This window comes from Streptopelia decaocto, assembly GCF_964273445.1.
Source record: "Streptopelia decaocto genome assembly, chromosome: 17".
In the NCBI taxonomy this organism is placed as follows: Eukaryota; Metazoa; Chordata; class Aves; order Columbiformes; family Columbidae; genus Streptopelia; species Streptopelia decaocto.
The window spans coordinates 2037110-2058016 of record NC_138672.1 but is presented as its reverse complement, the minus strand read 5'-3'; the positions used below and the strand labels follow the sequence as shown (position 1 = coordinate 2058016).

The 20907-nt window shown below is 59.7% G+C and overlaps 2 protein-coding genes across 2 annotated transcripts; both read right to left on the bottom strand.

The window, feature by feature from the left end:
• Positions 1-499: 499 nt before the first annotated feature.
• Positions 500-2424, bottom strand: LOC309447396 (ring finger protein-like). The gene has a single exon (XM_082067949.1). The coding sequence runs from the start codon at positions 1910-1912 to the stop codon at positions 932-934; it is 981 nt and encodes a 326-aa protein (XP_081924075.1). The 5' UTR covers positions 1913-2424; the 3' UTR covers positions 500-931.
• Positions 2425-4277: 1853 nt separating this feature from the next.
• NDOR1 (NADPH dependent diflavin oxidoreductase 1) lies at positions 4278-20868 on the bottom strand (the record flags this gene model as incomplete). The annotated part of the gene is made up of 15 exons (XM_082067526.1): positions 4278-4483; positions 7407-7501; positions 10791-10909; positions 11524-11670; positions 13058-13172; positions 13879-13986; positions 14340-14560; positions 14991-15112; positions 15460-15666; positions 16154-16255; positions 17119-17217; positions 18014-18111; positions 18528-18605; positions 20535-20669; positions 20809-20868. The coding sequence occupies 15 exons, from the start codon at positions 20866-20868 to the stop codon at positions 4339-4341; spliced, it is 1851 nt and encodes a 616-aa protein (XP_081923652.1). The 3' UTR covers positions 4278-4338.
• Positions 20869-20907: the final 39 nt, after the last annotated feature.

Genomic DNA, 20907 nt, shown 5'->3' with positions numbered 1-20907 from the left:
CTGGCCATTGCTCCAGGGCATCCTGGGGAGCGGGACATCACACCTGGCTGGGACGCAGCCCCACAGAGCAGCAGAGCCCACATCCCACTGAGCACTGAGCTATTCCTGCATGTCACAGCCACGGGCAGGTCCCCTGTGGTCACAGCCCCAGTGCCGTGCTTACCCGGGCTCCTCCGCCTGCAGTGCCTGGTTGAGGCCAAACCAGCCTGTCCCCAGGCACTTATGGCCCCACTGGCTGGTCCTGCTCGGTGCTGCCAGCACCATGGCACAGGCACAGAGCCCTGTTTGCTCTCTTATCACGGCACAGGGAAAGGCATGAGCACCGGCTGGCACTGCTTGGCATGGGCTGGGAGGTGCCACGGTGGGGGCAGGCAGCCCCTCCCAGGGTGGCTGGGGACACTGATTGGCCCTGTCCCCTCCCTGTGTCATCACTGCGCCCTGAGGGGACACACTCAGCCTGGACCTGGCACTGAACTCACAGATGCAGCTGTGGTACAAATGCAAGTTGTATTTCCAGTCTGTGCTGGGGAAGCCCGTCCGTCTGTCCCAGGCGCAGCCCACAGCACAGCCCCGCTCTGCCCGCAGAGCCGCCCCCGTTCCCAGCCCCACGCCGGGGAGGTGCCCGCTGCAGGACGGGCTCCTGCTCCATCTGTCCTTTTGCTGCTGTCACGCTGTGCCACTCGGTGCCTCACGGGACACAGGCGATGCCTGACTCCAGGGTGACCTCCCTCAGTCACTCGTCCCGGCTCCCCCGCTGCCTCCCCTGCTCCAGGCTCACTGGCAGCACCAGGGCTCCCCAGGTTCATGGGGCTCCCCGGGTTCATGGGCCGCTCCCCGGCTGGCATCACCGCCAGCACCAGCCTTGAGGGAGAAGCAGGATCTGGGCCTCCTGTCCTCATGCATGGCCCAGCCTGGAAGCACAAACCCTGTGCTATTTATCGAGGATGAGGAAAAGCAGCACCATCAGGATGATGGGGAGGAAGATAAGGAACAGGCTGAGTATTTCGGCCGCCAGCAGCAGTGCCAGCAGCAGGAGGTAGCAGCAGCGGCAGCGCCGCTCCAGCCGCCCCAGCGCGCGGATGAGGCAGAACGGGTAGCGGACGCAGGGCAGGCAGCCGAACATGCGAGTGGTGTGGAAGCGCACCTGGAAGTGATGCTCGAGGGCGCCAGCGAGGCCCGGGCGCCGGGGCGGCAGGGCAGGGGGCCGGGGGGTGGCCAGGGCGCTGGAGGAGCCGTTCTGGGCGTGCAGCAGGAGCAGCTCCTCTTGCAGCTTGCAGATCTCCCACTCCAGCATGGGCGTCTTCTGGCGGCAGATGGGGCAGCTCACGCGGCCGAAGTCGGCGGCGGTGGCCGTGTCCATGATGGCGCGCAGGCAGGCGCGGCACAGCCCGTGGTTGCAGTTGAGCAGGGCCGGTTTGTGCTGCTGGTCATCGTAGGGCTCCGTGCAGATGGGGCACTCGTCCTCGCTGCCCGCAGGCACACAACACGGCTCTGCTGCCACCACCTCCTCGTCACTTGATGTGTCCTCTCCCTCGCCGGAGAGGCTCAGGATGGAGCTGGAGGCACTTTCCAGGCTGGATGACCCCTCCTGCAGCACTGGCCTCTCTCCGTGGGGCAAGACGGGGCTGGTGGCGGCAGCAGAGGGAGGGTCCTGCCCCACAGGCAGGGAGGCACCAGGGGCCGGTGGCTCATCGTGCCCAGGCAGGAGTGGCTCGGTTGTGTCCTCCGCCAGCAGTGGGTTCCAGCAGCCCCAGGCAGCAGCAGGTACGTCCCCACAGAGCCGGGGCGGCTCCCCAGGGCCCTCCGACCCCACCGTCCCGCTCTCGCCCTGCTGCCTGGTACAGCCCTCCCTGCCAGCCACCTGCGTGGGCTGGGGGCCGGGCTCTGCCTCCTCAGCTGCTGCCGGCTCCATGGGTGTGGGTGCTCCACAGCTGCCCCCTTCACCCACCGCCCCCCGTGTCCCCTCGGGGCTGGGTGCGGGACCCAAGTGCTGCTCCAGGGCCCTTCAGCAGGGCTGCCAGGAGGGCTTAAAGGCAGCAGTGTCCGCGCATTGTCCCGTCATCCCTCCAGCACAGTTTGGGACCCCCTCCCAGGCCAACGGGTCAGGAGCCCCCACAGCAAGGTGTGTCCCCATCACCCTCACCAACAGGCTGTGCCAAGAGAGGTATCGTCGTGAGCATCCAGCAGCCACTTCCTTCTTCTCCTCTTCCTCCTCCCCAACGCGGTACTGACCACCACAGTCCAGAGGAGAGGGCAACGAGCCGGGCGCTGCCCGCTGCGCCGGCAAGGGGTGCAGGCGTGGCAGGCACCGTGCAGGCAGTGCTGCCTGTCCTGGGCCAGGCAGGGCTGGGGCCGAGCCTGGCTCTGACCAGTCTGGTTTGTCAGCTTCTGGAAGCGACTCAAATGCCGGCAGCCCGGGGCAGGCGGCCATGCCTGTGCCAATCAGCTCCCGCGGGAGCCGGGGAGGAGCTGGGCCCACGGCCGCCTCTTCCCCTCACCCTGCAAAAATGGAGCCACCTCTGCGGGCAGCTGCCACACCGCTGGCTGAGCGACAGGGCAGCACGGCCCCTGCGCTGCCCCAGTGCAGCCCCCAGCTCACACCCAGGACAGCACACCAGCACGGCCCCTGCGCTGCCCCAGTGCAGCCCCCAGCTCACACCCAGGACAGCACACCAGCACGGCCCCTGCGCTGCCCCAGTGCAGCCCCCAGCTCACACCCAGGACAGCACACCAGCCCGGCCCCTGCGCTGCCCCAGTGCGGCCCCCAGCTCACACCCAGGACAGCGCACCAGCACGGCCCCTGCGCTGCCCCAGTGCAGCCCCCAGCTCACACCCAGGACAGCACACCAGCACGGCCCCTGCGCTGCCCCAGTGCAGCCCCCAGCTCATCCCAGTCCCTGCGCTGGGCCACCTCACCCTGCCATGCTCCATAAGCAGCTTGCAGGGCTCAGAAGGAAGAGCACAACCTCGATAGGGCCCCATGCAAGGGGATGGTGTCACCAGTGCGATGACTGCCATGCTGTCCCCAGGGTGTGGGGACACCAGCCCAGCTGGGGTCTGCAGGTGCAACGGAGACTCCAAACCCATGCCATGCCCACTCCCTGCGGTGCCGCAGCCCCAGCAGTGCCCTGGGGCAGCGCTCACCTGGGCAGGACCCCACGATCTGGCGCGTGGGAAGGCGGCTGGGTCACAGGTGTGGTGTGGCACCACTGTCCCTTCCTGTCCCAACCTGAGCCCAGGGACTGTCCCCGGATGATTCATGCCCTGGGCCCTAATTGCTATTTACAGTGGCACCAAGTTCACCAACTGGGTGAGGAAGACGGTGGCACTGGTCCCAGTGGGGCAGTGGCAGGGCCAGGAGGGCACATGGCGCTGAGACTGCCAGGGAAAGCGCTGAGGCTGCCGGCTCACCCGGCCCTGGCTGGAAGTGGCTCCCAGGATGGGGTGAAGGACAGTCCAGCAGAGCTGGCGCCCAGGGAATGGGGAAACTTGGGGGGAACTGGCCCTCGGGGAGCTCAGACCTCCGCATCGAGCAGGCTCAGGAAGATGAACTGTCAGCAGAGACAGAGGGATGGAAGCTTCCTTCTGTGCCCAGCCCTGCTGGCCTCAGCCACCAGAGACAGGGGGAACAGGTCTGTCCAGGCAGCCTCCTGCAGCGAGCGCTGCTGCCGCTGAGTAACGCCAGGGTGGAGAGATTGCCACGCACAGATCACTTCCTCTGTGTCCGACCACAAACAACGGCCACTGCCAACGCTGTAGCTCTAGCCATGCCTGTGGGTGCTGCTCACCCAGCACGGGGACCCCAGGAGCTGGGGCAGGCAGGACAGCAGCTCAGTCCCACGCAGGACGACAGCTCAGTCCCACGCGGGACAACAGCTCAGTCCCACGCGGGATGACAGCTCAGTCCCACGCAGGACAGCAGCTCAGTCCCATGCAGGACGACAGCTCGGTCCCACACAGGACAGCAGCTCAGTCTCATGCAGGATGGTAGCTCGGTCCCACACGGGGCTCAGTTTGGTCCCACGCGGGGCGGCAGTTTGGTCCCATGTGGGAGCCAGCAGCACCCACCACCAGGAGCACTCGCCTCCGCCCCAGTGTGGTATGGGCACAGGGAGCCAGACTTTACCCCTGCCAAATCCATCCCCCAGGAGAGGGGTTCCCCTGCCCGCCATGGCCCTGTTGCCATCAAGGAAGGGCTAGTTGGTAAATGCAGCCCTTCTGCCAGGCCCCTGCCCTGGCTGGGGTAATCTCAGCCCAAGGATGATGCCAGAGGCAAATCTCTTTGCTGGCTCCTTTATTCAGGCTGAGTTTGGGGGAAGGGGAGGCAGGGAGCCAGGCTTACGACCAGGTTTCAGACTGGAAGCGCTGGGACCGTTCCAGAGCTGCTAAATGCTCCTCTGCTTCCGAGGGCGACAGGCCACCTTCCAGCTGCAACACCGACCGCAGGGCTTCAGCCACGGCTGCTGGCATCTGCTTGGAATTCCTGAAAAGAGAGTAGGAGGCACAATGGAGGGTGAGCAGAAAAAACAGGGCCATGTCTGCATCCCCAGTGCTCCGGTACGGCCCAGCAGCGGGCAGCAGTCCCTGCGGCCGAACCCACCGCCCCGGCACGGGCTGCGGCTGCAGCGGGGCGGTGGAACCCACCTCACCCCACAACACGGGCTGCCTGGCACGGAATAAATGACAGGCTTGGAGAGGTGGCTCGTACCACTCCCTGGAGAGCAGCCCCGTTATCCACACCGGGCTTCTCAGCGCTGGCATTTGCAGGCAAAGACTTGGCCTCAGTACACGGTGCCTGGCAAAGGAGCATCACAGCTCAGTAGCCTTAACTCCAGCCCTTGTAGTGCTCCATTTCGCATTAGAGGGACACAGGGAATATGCACAAGTCACAATTCATCAGCAGGAGGGCAGGAAACTGTCCTTTCATCTCAGGGGAAACACTCAGTGGAAACATGTCGGATCCCAAGCTGGGTAAGACGACCGCTGCAAAGGAGCAGCCGCTTCCGTCCATCGCTGCCTCCTTTCAAGAAATAGGACGTGATTGTTTTGATGGCGACATTTGTAAGCAAAGCCAGTTCAAACCTCAAATTAAGAGAAAAGGTGAAGGAAACATAAGCTCCTGTGAAGAAAATTCCCAAATAGGATTCGACACTTTCAAGCACAATTATTTCTTATGGGAAATAAGAAATTCAGACTTTTTCTTGGAGAGAGTTTCATTTGATGAACTGACTGTGTGACAAAAAAGCATCTAATAAAAAATTTCCCAGGCTGCTCCAACTGGCACAGGCATCTGGCAATGTCCTTGCTGTTCCCCAAGAACGAGGCAGAATTCTGACTTGCGTTTGAAGTTGATTAACATCCCAAAATACGCAGAAAGGAGGTCTTCTTTTTTTGGAAGAGTCGCATTGTTTCTGAGTCAGGCACTGATATGCAAGTGTGAGATAATGTAGCTGGGCTTGTGATGGAAAACATGTCAAGTATCTATTTTTTGCAGAAAAAGAGAGACACTTTCAAGCATTTTGTCCCCGGGTGGGATAAGCTGGCACAGTCACTGAGCAGATCCAGCCCCTGGGAGAGCAGACACACGGTGCTGCGGAGCCCAGGCCCCTGCTCGGGGACACACAGCCCAGGAGCCACTTTCTCCATCTTTCTCTTAGTTTGGCTGAAGCTGTGAATACTGTTTTTAGCAGAAAAAAAAGGCCATTTTCAGGCAAGCCCACCTGCACCTTCCCATTTGGCACCTGACTGGCAGTTCAGTCTGTGGGAAGGGAAGGGCATTGGGATCCTGGGTGTCTTTACATGTGGTGCGGGCTGCTCAGGATGGGGGGAATGTGTCCCCTGCAAACAGGACAGTTGTCACTTGTACAAGGTGGACAAGGTTCTCACATCCTACCTGCCCAATCGGGGTTGAGAGCCACCCCATGCCAGGGACAGACCCCACTGAGATGGGTCTCGCAGCAACCCCAGTGTCCAAAACACCATCCTCACAGCCACCGCAAACTCCCGCAGCGGGGACTGCTGTGCAAGCCTGGCTCTTTCCGAGACACCCATCCTTTTCTGGCAGCCCCCAGGGTGTTTCCATCAACACCAGAGAGTGGCAAAGAGGATGGACAGAGAGGACAGAGCTATCAAGACACCGTGCCCACTCATCACCCAAGCAGCATTTGGGCTGTGGATGGAGGTACAACCCCAAGTCCCAAGTGCAGCTTGATGGAGGAAACCAAACCCGAACCCCAGATTCGCGGGCAGGAAGGACCAGTTTGGGGTACAGGCCCCGGGAAGCCCCGCGAGGCAGCGAGGGGCGCCAGAGCAGGCGGCAGCGCTGGTGCAGCAGCGACTGACGGAGCGGTGGGCGGCCTGGCCTCCGCTTCCCGGGCAGTAAACAAAACTCTCCTTCTCCCAGGAATGCAGCGAGGCCAGTCGCACCCTGCGAGGCACCGGCGAAGTTCCGGCTCCCGCGGGGGACAGGCAGGAAAGAGCCTCTTGCAATTGCTGCTCGTGTCGACAGCCAGGCACAGGCTTGCAGTGCTTTCCAGGTCACGGGGTGCACGACAAACACCAGCGCCAGCCTCTCGCCAGCTCAAGGAGCCCAATGCATTTCACAACACTCACCCCAGGCAGCCAGTGAGCAGCCTCCTCCCTGCCACACAGGCAGCGACAGGAGCAGGCAGGTTAAGGGCTTTGCCCAGGAAAAGAGTCACAGAGCTACGAACGGAGCTGCAGATGCTCTGCCTCCAAAGGCCAGACCCCACCTTTTGGACAACAGCTCAAGATTTCCAACCAGCCCAAGGCAACCAAGGAGGAAGGTTGTGGTGCAGTGCAGCTCATCGTTGTCCCCGGAAGGCAGTTTTGGATGCAAAGAGCCAGCAAGAATGTGCCAAGGGTCTCAAAAACTATTGCTCACAAGTCCCAGCACCAATGGAGCTCTGGTATATTGCGCTTTAAAATCCTCCTGCCCAGCCGAGCAGCCACAGGAACCACACAAGCCTTTATCTCTGGTTTCACCAAGCCCTGCCGGAGGAGAGGGGTGTGAAGGAGGCCGGTGCTCCCCCATGTATGGATTTGCCATGGTTCAGAGGCAGCTCGCTTTCAGGTGATGCCAGTCACGGGCACTGGCAGTTGGAGGGACGGACTCACCGGGTCAGCTATAGCACCTTTACCACGGTGCCAGCTCTGCCCCTCCTAACCAGAGCATGGAGTATGTGAGAAATGGCCCTCTGAGCACAGGGTTTGTGGAGCAGGATGTATGTAGAGAAGGAAAGAGCTGGTTCTTCTGCAGTGGCCAGTGCACCCCAGAGACCTTCTGCGGTGCAGGGTGAGCTTGCTCCAGAGGCTGAGCCAACAGGTGGAGAAGCAGCAACGTGCAGCCCCACTCCCCAGTCCCTGGGTAGAGACCTCTCACTCACCCAGCCAGGTAGACATGAGCTCTCCGGCTGCTCAGCAGCTCCCACACCAGCCTTCGGTTCTCCTGGATGCGGTGCTGAACATAAATCTTCTCCTCCTGTGGGGAAACACGGCGCTGAGCCCATCAGCCCTGGCAGCACCCCCAGGGACTGGTCCCAGGGGCTGTTTGCAAGAGCTGGAGGCAGCACAGCCCCCAGAGCGGGGAGCACTGGGAGAAGCAGCTGGATCAACCATCACACAGGGAAGGGGATCCCCATACCTCATATAAGCACTCTGGGAGGGGCTGGTGGGAGATATGTGCAGCAGCAGTGGGGAATGCACCCCAGGTAGCCCCCTCAAATCATTTGGCTGCTCCCTGACTGCTCCAGCACTGGTGAAGAGCCATGGCCAGGAGCTGAGGAGTCCCTGCAAGGGCTTCCCCTCTCCCTCTCCCTCTCCCTCTCCCTCTCCCTCTCCCTCTCCCTCTCCCTCTCCTCTCTATCGAGGGCAGAGGATGCTCAGTGCCCCCCATGCCAGGACCGCTGCAGGGCACAGACCCTTCCCCGCATCCCCCGCTGCTGGTCCCAGCCCTGTCACCTGCTGGAGGCCTGACACAGCTGGGAAGGGCAGGGAGCACAGGGGACAGCCCCAGGTCCCCTCCTCCTGCCCCTCCGCTGTGCTTAGGGCCTGCCTTTCGGCACAGCACAGCCCAACAGAGGAGAGTTCCCAAAGGGTTAACCCACAAGATTTCAGCTTCCAAGCAACTGCCCACGGCCCTGGCTTCTGCCCAAAAGGGACACCATTACCAACGTGCCTGAATTCACTGCCGGCCCTGACAGCTCCTCCATGACAAAGGTGACACTGTGATGGAGGCCAGGCACACTACCGCATGTCCCACCATGCACAGTGGGGAGCTGAGCCGCAGGAGCAGCCTCCTCCCCTTCTCCCATCCAGCACCAGAGGCAACAAGGCTCTTGCTGCAGCTGACGCTCCCTGTGTGTGGCTTTGGAGGTGTGTGTGGGGACCACCCCGAGCAGGAACCAGCTTGGCTGTCATAGAATCACAGAATCACAGAACAGTTTGGGTTGAAGGGACCTTCCCAGCTCCCCCAATGCCCCCCCTGCCATGAGCAGGGACATCTTCACCAGCTCAGGTTGCTCAGAGTCCCATCCAGCCTGGCCTGGGATGTCTCCAGGGATGGTTCATCCACCACCTCTCTGGCCAACCTGGGCCAGGCTCTCACCACCCTCAGGGACAACAATTTCTTCCTCATGTCCAGCCTGAATCTCCCTCCTTTAGTTTAAACCATCACCCCTTGTACTATCGCAACAGGCCCTGCTCAAAAGTCTGTCCCCATCTCTTTATTATCAGCCCCTTTGAAGTCCAGAAAGGCCACACTGAGGTCTCTCTGGAGCTTCTCTTCTCCAGCTGAACCCCCCAGCTCTCTCAGCCTGTCCCCCAGCAGAGCTGTTCCAGCCTCGGGTCATTCCTGTGGCTCCTCTGGCCCCTCTCCAGCAGGTCCATGTGTGTCCTGTGCTGAGCACCCAGAGCTGGACCAGCACTGCAGGGGGGTCTCACCAGAGCGGAGCAGAGGGGATAATCCCCTCCCTGCACCTGGTGCTCATGCTGCTGGGGATGCAGCCCAGGACACGGGTGGTTTCTGGGCTGCAAGTACACAGGGCAGCTCACGTACCATCTTTCATCCCCCAGCACCCCAAAGTCCTTCTCGGCAGGGCAGCTCCATCCCTTCATCCCCAGCCTGGATTGACACTGCCGTGACCCAGGGACCTTGCACAAGAGCCGGTCACCGCACGGTCAGCAGGTCCCACGTGGCTTCACTGGCTGCATTGCACAGGAGAGGCCGGTCACCCCCAGGCATGGCCCCACAGCTCCGACCCAGCTGCCGGCCATGCAGGAGGTCAGCAAGCTGGTCACCAGCACTGACACAGCCAGACGGCAGCTCAGCTTCAGCATCATTAGCATTAATCAGCCAAGTGCTGACAGAGGCTCTGCCGAGGATGGGGCTCCGAGCAGGTCACCTAAGGACCTGCAGCCACCTAGAAACCAGAGCACCCCAGTGACAAACTCGGGTCACGACGTCTCAGCTAAACCCCAGGGCATCCTGCTGAGAATTAGCAGCAGCCGCGTGAGGCCGGGATCAATCAGTCTGCAGCACAGGGCAGACGTGATGTGACAGAAGGTCACTGCAAGGGGAACTTACAGAGAGAAGGAAATCCTGCTCAGCTACAGAGCATCCCAGCTCCTGCCAAGCTCTTTGAAACTAACTTTTTGACAAGTTAATGGCTGTGGCACCTCCTCGAGACGCAGGTACAATGACCCAATGTGACATATCTGGCTGCACTCCCGCTTGCCTCCCTTGTGCAGCACGGCAAGGACTTGGTGGCAGAGGCACTCATGACAAACGGCTTTGCCACACGGAGCGGGCAGAGCTGGGGGGCTGGGCGGCACACTCCAATGCCAGTCCTGTCCCTCCAGACTCTGCGAAGGCAGCAGGAGGCTCTGAGGCCGCTCTCCGGACTTGGGGAGCAGTAGATCCCCCTTTACTGTGTGAACCACCAGAAAAAAGGCAGACTGGTCACCCAACAAACCTCTGCAGTGCTGCTCCTGTTCATCAAAGGCTTGGAAAGGCTTCACAGAGGCATTCAGCTCATGCCTTACAAGCGACTGGATAAAAGATGCTGGCTTTGTGTCAATGCCTGCATACAGTCAGGAGAAAAGGACGGGTGCAGCTGAGCTGCCTAGAAATCCCCATTCTCACTGATCCTTGTTATCAGATCTGTTTCAAAGGCAGGCTGAGCTCCCAGTGCCACCAAGGGACAGGGCAGTGAAACAGACCCGCTGCTCACGGAGCCTCTGCAGCGATGTAAAAAAACACCCCACAGCCCAGAGGGGCTGAGAGCTGCCCAGAGACACTGCCTGAGAAAACGGGGCTGAGTTGTGGGGGTGCCTGTACCTCCAGGGAGCTTTGTCCTGCACGGGGAGAGCTGGCACAGAGGCCGAGCTCCTTGGCTGCAGTCAGCGATCAGAGGGACACGGTGGGGAGGGTGGCACTCAACCAAGAAAGGTTACTGCCTGGTGACACCCCCGGAGAGGCTTGGGAGCCTTTTATCACTCACGTGGTCAAGCCAAACAAAGCTGGTTAATGCCTTATCTGCTCCGGCACTCTCCAGCCCCGTCCCAGAAACCTTTCTAGCTCAATTCAGCCAGGTGTGTCCCGGCTGGGCAGTGGCACTGAGGGGATGTGGGGGAGCGAGGTGAGCACTGTGACAGCCCACCAGGCCCTTCACAGGCCATGCCAGCAGGTACAGGGGCCAGAAACACTGACGGAGTCCCATCAGTGCTACTCGAGATGCTTCTGTATCCACCCTCCTCCTCTGGGAACTAACCTGGTCCCTGGAGAAGGCCGTGAAGAGCGTCAGGAAGCCCTTTGTCACCAGCTCTTCCCACTCCGCCTGGCAGTAGAAGTCCTTGGATTTCTGGCGGCAGCCAAAGAACAAGTAGTTCCCTGCAGAGCAGAGTACAGGGGCTGTGCTGGGGGGACCGAATGCCCTGCTGGGGGCTGTTGGTGGCCACGGGACCTGTGGCCGAGCCCCAAGGCTCTCATCTCTCTGCTGTGTCTGGCAGAGCCAGGAGCCATGTGAGTGTGAAGCCAGGTGACCTGTGGCAACCAAAGGCCCCTGTGTGCTGGAAAAGCAGGAGGTGGGGGACAGGCAGGGCAAGAAGAGCCCCCCAGGGCTGCCTGTTCCTCTCCACCAGCCTTAGCTTCCTGCTGAGACCCACAGCTGAGCCAGGGGCATGAGGACAAGACAAGGGTGGAGGCTTGATTCCTTGTGCAGCTGAGGATGAACTCAGTAACTCATCTCCACTTGCAGAGAGCCAAGAAAGCGCCTCTGCAAGGCCCTACCCCAACCCATGGAGCAGCCTTGCAGCACAGCCTGTGAATAACCCCCCAGGATGCACACACCAGGCTCCCCTCCTCCCCTGCCCTGGAGCCCAGCTTGCTCCCGCTTAAACACAGCAGAGCCTGGGCCCATCAAAACCCTCAGGAGCTGCCAGTCCCTCCTTCCCCTCTGCTGAACACAGACCTGTCTGCAGCAAAGGGCATCCTGAGACCCTCACCTCCACGTCCTTGCGCCACCCGCTCCTGAATCGCTGCTCGGAAAGGTGCCACCCCTGTGCCAGGGCCAATCATGATCACGGGGGTCTCAGGGTCCGCTGGGAACTTCATTCCTCCTTTCTTCACCCAAAGAGGAACCCGGACATCACCTGCAAAACAAACAGAGCAGCTAGAATCATCCCCGCACTACTGCACCTCGACACCCTGCAGAGGGGGAGCCGGTCATCCAGCCCTTCCAGGATGCTCCGCAGATACAGGCAACACCTGCCTCACCCCCACCCCAGCACCGAAGCACCCCTGGAGCCACAGACACACTATGCGTGTATGAAAAGTGCTTCAGCTGTCTCAGCACGGTCCCTGCAAGCACCCAAGTGAAGCCCAGAGCAAGGCAAGAAACGCACAGCACACAGGCCATGGGACAGCCTTCTCCCACACACCTGGTGCCAGGGAAGGCAGTGGTGGAGGCGAGCAGGGATCTCAGCCTGGCTCTTGAGTAAGGAAGAGCCAAACTTGCTTCCTCTGGGAGTCTGAGTACTCTGAGGAGACCCAATCTCACCCTGAAGTCATATAGAGCAATTATCTGCCATCCTGCAGCAAGAAGACCCCATGATCTTGTCACGTGTGCTTAGGGATGCAGCTGGAGGGGTTTTGTGGTTAGAACAGATGAGCAGCACACGCAGGTTTTGGAGGACAGGATGGATGTGCTCCAAGGAAGGACTGTCCTTCCCAGAGTTGGTGGTATGGGGCCGGAGGTGTCCAGCAGCCGGAGCACGACCAGCTCCAGGACACCAGAGCAGCTCGTGGTAGGACAGCTGGTGCTTGGGGCAGGAGAGTCGAGCAGCTGGGAGAAAACCAAGAGCTTAGGGTTCTCAGGACAAGCTGGAGGAACACACCATGCTCTGAAGATGGGAGCAGTGAGGAAGGAGTTCAGGAGGCTCAGTTTTGGGCCCCCTCACTATAGGAAAGCCCTTGAGGTGCTGGAGAGAGTTGAGAGAAGGGAACGGAGCTGGGGAAGGGGCTGGAGCACAAGTGTGATGGGAGCGGCTGAGGGACCTGGGGGATTCAGCTGGAGAACAGGAGCTGAGGGGAGACCTTCTGATCTCTGAACTGCCTGAAAGGAGCTTGGAGCATGGAGGGTGTTTGTCTCTTCTCCCAAGTAGCAAGTGATAGGATGAGAGGAAATGGCCTCAAGTTGCGCCAGGGAAGGTCCAGATTGGATATTAGGAAAAATTTCTTCATGGAAAGGGTTGCTGGGCACTGGAACAGGCTGCACAGGGAATTTGTGGAGTCACCATCCCTGGAGGGGTTGAACAGACACAGAGACGAGATTCTTAGGGCCATGATTTAGTGCTAGATTTAGGTTATGGTTGGACTTGATGATCTTAGGGTTGTCTTCCAACCAAAGTGATTCTATGATTCCAGCTCCTCCACCCAGGGTCCAAGCAGCTCCAGCACATAGCTCCACTGCAGCCCCATGGAATCAGCTCTGGTTGCTGCAGCAAGCACACGGGGTTCTCACAGAGTCCAAGCAATTACCTTGCTCTGGGTTGAGAGAAGCCAACCAGGTAGAGCAGAGCCCACGGCGGGGTTTGCTGAGCCGCGTCTTGTACCGCACAACTGCCACGAGGATCTGGATGCAGTCAGGGTGAGCCTGTGTCCAGACAGCAGCCATGAGAAATGAGAAGACATGCAGCGCAGCTCTGCCCGAAGATCCCAGTGCCTCCTCCAGGACAAAGTCTGTGCCCAGCCCCTGGGAGGGCATCTGCAGCACTTGTCCCAGCCTGAAACAGCCACGCAGACACAGAACAGAGCACATCCTTGCCCAAACCTTTCCAATAGGGAAGGGGGTTTTTCCCAGAGAAGCACTGCTGCGGGAATGCTCTGCACAGCTGGCAACAGCCACAGAGACTATCAAACCTGAGGCCCCCATGGAGGAAAAATGCCACTGTGCGTGGGCTGACATCTGCCAAGCCACCGGGCCAGGTCCCACTGCCACCTCCCGGCAGCAGCAGGAAGCAGCACTGTCCCCTCCCACGGCCACACCAGCCAGGGATGCTCCCAGGCACCAACTCCCACAGCCCCACAATGAGGACACCAGAGCTCTGCAGGGCCCTGGGCCAGCCCCAGCACTCGTAGGGCTGCAGGAGGGCAAGTACCTTAATTCGGAAACTGGTACAGCCTGGGGCTGATATTAGCACATGGATGGGCCACACACTCACAGCAGAATGGGGGGTTCGGGTGGGCTGTGGGTGCTCAGGGGGCCTGGGAAACCAGCTTGAACATCCACGACATGCCCTGGCCCTGCCAGACCCTTAGCTCAGAGCCTGCCATGTGGCCAAAAAGGGCTGAGCTCTCACCAGCGTGGAGGAGGCGATGGAGAAGGCGCGGGGCCTGATGCGAGGGATGAGGTCCAGCAGGTATTCAGGTGGAATGGCACATGTGGTGTGAGGGAAATCCCAGAGGGCCTGCAAAGCCAAGGTGGGGTGAGAGCTGGTACTCCCCAAAGGCAGCCAGCCTGCTCCAGGGGCTCCAGGGGGTCCCACACTGCTGTCCCCCACCAAAGGCACCGCTCTGGGTACCAGTGAGCACCAACCGCCCCATCCCACTGCCCTCCCCTCACCCCAGGCTGCAACACAGGGCACATCACAGAGCCCAGAAGGATTCGGAGCAGGTCTTAACTGTCAGTGGAAGTCCAGGTACACTTTGAAAGTGAAGTAGATTAAATTCTCACGCCAAGAAATCACGGCTGATGATCTCTCTACATTACGCCATGGCACAGCCCGCACGGAGAGGGTTTGCCAGGCTCCCCCAGCCTTACCTCGAGCGTGGTCCTGCGGGGCCGGTTGCAGTAGCTGTACAGCTCCTCCTGGCCCTGGGCAGAGCTGAACTCCTGCAGCTTCTCCCGCTCCAGCTCATTCGTAGAGAAGTAGGACAAGAGCTCGAAGAAGGAACGCCGCGGCACGCAGGAGATGTCCAGGTAGTGTGTGACCAGGTGCCGGATGGTGCAGGGCTGTGGCAAGAGGGCAGGAAGGGATGTGCCTGCAAGGCAGCGGGAAACGCTCAGGGCCAGCACCAGGACGGACGCCCCAGCACTGTGTGCCTGCTGTCCCTGCAGCTCTGACGTCCCCAGGATGGGGCAGCATGGTGAGCAATCTGACTAGTGCCTTCAGGATCCTTCATGCTCTGTGCTGGGGGGCCAAAGACACAAGGCGTGCGTGCAGCCCAGGCACTGCTGGGTCCCTCCCACAACTCGCACTGGCCCTAATGTGGGATGCGCAGGCACAGAGCGCCAGGAGGGAAGGTGAGCCCCCACACTGTGAGACAGGCAGAGGTTCTGCATCTTTCAGCTACTCGCAACGCCCCATTTACTGTGCCTAAAGCAAAGGAAAAGCAGAGCTCCAGGCTGGGCCAGAGCTCAGGGGCTGTCCAATCCCAGCAGGGACGGAAAGGAGCAGCGGGTAGGACCTACCAGGCTCTGTGGGCTTCAGCACAAAGCGTCTGTCTGGATCCAGGCGCAGCAGCTGGCAGAACTGCTGCACGTCTTCGGGGCAGTTCTGGGGTTGGACCATCACCACGTCCCCCGCGCTGAACCTGCAGATGCAGTGGGATCTGCTGAGGCGGCCAGGGGCAGGCCCAGGGTCACAGCACCGCCATCCCCACAGCACCCGCACCTGGGGAGAGGCCACAGCTCACCCAAACTGCCAATGTCACTAACATTGTGCTCTCTAACCTGACAAGGCAAAGAGAGCTGGTCCGTGGGCAGGACCCAGGCTGCCATATGCCCCTGGCTTTGTCATGGAGGGGACAGCACAGCAGGGACCATGTCCACAAGGCTGCAGCCTCAGATATTCCTGACTAAGGGGAGTGGAAGAGGAAGGCAGGCTACAGAACACCCGATCCCGCACTGCAAAGTTTGGGGGAGTCAGGAAAATACTCACGTGATCCCTGAGCCTGTGACATCAAACTCGATGAGCCGGACATCCTGGAAATGCGACTCTGCCGTGACCCGCTGGTTGGACAGCACGCGGGCTGCGAAGGGATGCAGCTCGGAGGGAACAGCCCTGGGGGCTGCGGGCTGGAGCAGGTCACTGTCGGGGTGCGGGGCGTCCTCAGCGAGGTAGTGCAGGGTGTATTTGGGGGGCAGGCTGTGGGCAGGAGAGCAATGCAGTTACCTCCATGCCACAGCTCCTCTGCTGCTGTAGCACCAGAGGCTGGAGGCAGGGACAGGCCTGAAGTGTCCCCTCTGTATCCACCACCCCTCGTCCCTGTCCCCTGGGGCTGGCCTGTGGCACAGGAATGCAATGCAGACTGCCAGGACTAGACCCCACAAGCTCCGGAGCAGGCAGAGGGGGGCTGGCACACACACCCAGCAGGTCTGCCAAGGGCAGAGGGACATCAGGACAGCAAGAGGAGCAGAATGCTGCTGGGGCAGCTGACACACACACCAGGGGACACCCCATTCAGAGAGAGATGGGCCACCCATGCCCAAAGTTGAGGGGCTACTTGGGACACCAGAAGCTGTGTGAGGAGGCTTCCGGGTCAAAACAGGGCATATCCCCACTTCATGGAACAGCCAGGGAATCATTTCACACCAGGCAGCTCCAGCAGTGCCTGCCTACCTTCTGCACTCACCGTGCATCTGGACTGATGATCTCAAGGCCAGGAGGGAGAGGATACAAGGCGAGGATCTTGTCCCATAAGGCCAGGAGCCATGGATCAACCACTGCATCTGGCCTGCAAGTGGGAAATTCAGGCTGCAGCAGAGCAGCGTCATCTCTCCAGGCTCAAGCACTGCTACCCCGGCACCCGGACAACGCTGGGCCACACCTGCAAAGCCACTTCTGCTTCTCTTTTGCTGCACAGTCACTCTGTGCTGTTCCCTTCCAGCTTCAAGGCTGCAAACATGTCTCAGCCCCTCTAAGCTTTCACTCACTCTCTGGGGCCCAATGTCTGAGCAGAACCACCAACCCGCCGAGCACAGCTGGCGACAGTCACTGCCTGCAGGTGTGTGACACAGTGTCCCCTGGTCTGAACAGGGCTGGGCAGAGCCAGGAGACCTTGGCACATGGTGGGGGACATGGGACACTCTGGAGGAGCAAGTGATCCAGGATCTGGCACAGGAGAAGAGTTCTGAGCAGAGATCAGCACATTTACCCAAGGCTGGGGTAAAGAGACTGAGGGGCGACCTCATTCATGGTTATCAATATGTGAAGGGTGAGTGTCAGGAGGATGGAGCCAGGCTCTTCTTGGTGACAACCAACAATAGGACAAGGGGCAACGGGTGCAAACTGGAACACAGGAGGTTCCATTTAAATATGAGAAGAAAATTCTTCCTGGTGAGGGTGGCAGAGCCTGGCCCAGGCTGCCCAGGGAGGTTGTGGAGTCTCCTTCTCTGCAGACATTGCAACCCGCCTGGACACCTTCCTGTGTAACCTCATCTGGGTGTTCCTGCTCCATGGGGGGATTGCACTGGATGAGCTTTCCAGGGCCCTTCCAATCCCAACTATTCTGTGATTCTGTGAGAGCACACACAGCCCTGCCAATCAGCCTGAGGACAAAACTGCACCCCGGGGCTCCCCACTCCACCGGGCTCTTACCCCAAGTCATGCTGGTCATCTCCCAACGCCACTGGCAGCAGAGGGTTGCCCCCAAGCTGTAGCACCCGTTTGTGCAGCTTCTTCGCAACAAAATTAAACCTAAGCAGAGAATAAGGGCAGCTGCAGAGGGCAGGGCTCCTGCAGCAGGACAGCAGGCACTGGCTACATGAGCAGCTGATGCTGCCAGGGTTATGCCAGAGCAGCACGGAAGCAGGTCTGGCCAGAACCAGCACACAGTCCAGCCTTGCACCCTCCCCAGCCCACGCTCCATCCCAGGGCAGCTCAGAGAAGCAGCTGGGTGCCACCTGCTGGGCCACACAGGCTGTGCCCAGCTTCCCAGAAGGGACTCGGGGAGGTCAAGCCTCCCCTCAGGGAAGAGAAACACTTCCTTCTCTCTAGCCCTCCCTGCCACATGGAGCTCAGGCACATTCCCATCCCTCCCACCACAGCTCTTTTGGGCACATGGGAACAATCCTTAGGGAGAGAACTGTGACCAACAGGGCTGGCTGCCACCTAAAACTCTGTGTTTCATGTCTCCTATTGGCTTGGTCCACTGAAATTGCTGTGGTACAGGCCTTCCTGCAATTCAGAGAACTGCACGGCTGTAACAACTGACTGAAAAATGAAGTCTGACACACTGCAGTAAAGCAGCTGCTTGAGGAGGCCAGGAGGAAAGAAATGGGCACAAGCTCAGTTTCTGGGGTTTAGGAGGGACACGGGCTGGTACAGCAGGATTGTTAATGCTGGTGGGAATTATGTTTTGTCTGAGCTGCTGTTCTAGAGTCAGGCTCTGTCCCCCCTTGCCCCTTCATTCTCCAGCCACGCTGGTCTCACCACGGCCAGAGCTGTGAGGAGCAGCTGCCACGAGCAGGCGAGGAGCCGCAGAGCTGCTTACTTGGGATAGGAGGAGTCGCCGAGGCCCAGCACGGCGTAGTCCAGCTGGCACAGGGAACCGAGTGGCAGGTTCTTCCGGAACAGAAACCGCCAGAACATCTACGAGGGACACAGCCAGGGAGTCATGCTGCTGCCGAGGAAGCCTTTCCTGGCTGCCTGTCCCTCGCTCGCCCATCCACTGAGTCCTCCCTGCCCTGTGCTGAGCCCCAACAGAGCAGGGAGCATGGCCTTCTGCAGAGGGGACCCCTGAAAGTGGCCACCACTGCCACCTGCCAGGAGGACAATGCTCTGTGAGCCCTCACATCCCCATGGCTCTTGCAACAGCAGAGCCCCTCTCACTGGTTAAACTGCTAAAACCTCACCAGCTCCCTGCCTGTGCCCCAGCAGTGACACAAGATGTGACTGGTGCTGCTCCAGAGCTCCCCCCTCCAAAAATAACCATAGCTCAAGCTGCTTCAAGAGAGAAATCCAGTCACTGGCCCAGGAAAATAAACATGGAGAGGAGCACATCCTACCTTCATGTTGTCAGGGGGGTCACCCTGGCCGGTGGTCGCACACACAAATACCACCAACAGCTCATTGATGAGGTTGGCCTGTGGGCACAAACACAGAAAGGCCCATTCAGGTCAGCAGCACACAAACACGTGTCCTGGCTGTCCTGATGTGACTGCTCACATCAAGTCGAGTCCATGGACAGACCACAGCAAAATAAAACCCGCAGCCCCCTGTGGCACAACCTCCTCTACAGGCACATGCTGCCCGCAGCATCGGCTCCTCGCCTCGCAGGGCATGGCTGAACGTCTGTCATCTAACACGAACTCTATTCCACGAGTCATTGCTCAGTTTTCACGCATTTTCAGCTGAATTAGAATCATAGAATCATTTTGGTTGGAAAAGACCTTTAAGATCATTGTGTTCAACTGTTAACCCAACACTGTCACTAAACACGCAGATTTTGCAGAACTGTTGCTCCCAGGAGAGCAGCAGAGCGCAGGCTGGGCGGGCGCCCTCGCTCCGTCCCAAGTGTCCCTCCCCGAGCCCTGGGGACATGGGCTGGGACACACTGTCCTCTCCTCCAGAACGGTGGCAATGGCCACATGTGGCTTCACCGACTGTAAATGGTGATAACCACTGTTTCATTTCAGATCGGGAGATCCATGTGTATGTGCTGGTTGGACTAAGGAGAAATGTGGTCTTTCTGTAGGAAGGGGGTGGGGAGCAGTGGGAAGAGAAGGCTGAATAATACCCAGATGTGAAAACCTTTCAGTGCCCGTCAAAATAATAGAATCATAGAATTATTTACGTTGGAAAAGATGCTTAAGATCATTGAGTCCAACCGTGACCCCGACCCTGGCACTACCTCATGTCCCTGAGAACCTCATCTGTTCAACCCCTCCAGGGTTGTAAATCCTCCTCAAAGGAGGAAGACAGGTCTAAAACACCTACAGGACAGACCTGTGTGGACAGGTCTAAAATACCTGCCTGGTCTAGGAGTCTTGTTCTGAATGCTGGTGGCTGTGTAGCGTGGTGCCTCACGCAGCACCCACCAGGGCATTGTCCCTGCATGGGAACCGCCTGCAAATAACTTCCCTTCCTCCCCAAACACGTCCCCACCCCAGCTGTCTTCTAGTTACCCTGAAGAGAATCCTGAGCGACTGCCTAAATACTGCGCCAACGCCAACTACATCCTCACACTCCTCCTCGACGCCTACAAGTTCAATGAGACCAGCTGGAACAGCATCTCCTTCCAGATGAAGGTAGGCAGCAAGCCCACCCTGTGGGCAGGAGTACCATAGAATCACTGAATCATTTTGGTTGGAAGAGACTCTCAAGATCATTGAGTCCAACCCTAACCCACCCCGGGCATTAAACCATGTCCCTGAGAACCTCATGTCCACATCTATTCAACCCCTCCAGGGATGGTGACTGCAGCACTGCCCTGGGCAGCCTGTTCCAATGCCCCACAGCCCTTTGGGGAAGAAATTGTTCCCCACATCCAACCTCAACCTCCCCTGGCGCAACTTGAGGCCGTTTCCTCTGCTCCTGGCGCTTGTTCCTGGGGAGCAGAGCCCGACCCCCCCTGGCTCCAAGCTCCTTTCAGGCAGTTCAGAGATCAGAAGGTCTCCCCTCAGCTCCTGTTCTCCAGCTGAACCCCCCAGGTCCCTCAGCCGCTCCCATCACACTTGTGCTCCAGCCCCTCACCAGCTCCGTTCCCTCCTCTGCACTCTCTCTAGTGCCTCAATGTCCTTCTTATGATGAGGGGCCCAAAACTGACCCCATGATTTAGATTTTGGCCTCCCCAGTGCACAGTGTACAATGGCACAATCACTTCCCTGGTCCTGCTGGCCACACCAGTGCTGGTACCAGCCAGGATGCTCCAGCCCCTTCATCACCAGCCACCCTCGGGAGGGTTTTGTTGACATCCAGCAAGGACACGGGATGCCCAACTACCTGAAATACGGATGACGGAGCTGAAACACAACCAGAAATACCCGCCAGCACCTCACCGCGCCATCACTCACCACCTCATAACCATCCAGCGCCTCCACCCTGCACTGGAAATGCCGGCGCTTGGCTTCTCTGCCGATTCTCTCCGCTGTGTCTTCAGCCGTCCCGGTCTGGCTGCCAAAAAGAACCAGGAGCTTCCGTTCCACCATCTGTAAGAGGATTTTCAGGGGGGGGTGGCGCGTAAAAATAGAGCTGGGGGCCGAAGCCGGGGGCCGGGGGCTCGGGGACGGGGCAAAGCCCCGTCCCCGAGCCCCCGGCCCCCGGCTCCGGCCCCATAGAAACACTCACCATGCCCCGTCGCCATGACACCACTTCCGCGAACGTCACCACCCGGCGACACGCTGTCATCAGGCTGCGCCGCCGCGGGGACCGTGCCCCCGTGGCCCG

Coding starts and splice junctions, on each gene's coding strand:
- LOC309447396 (XM_082067949.1), bottom strand. CDS start 1,912: ATGGAGCCGGCAGCAGCTGAGGAGGCAGAGCCCGGCCCCCAGCCCACG.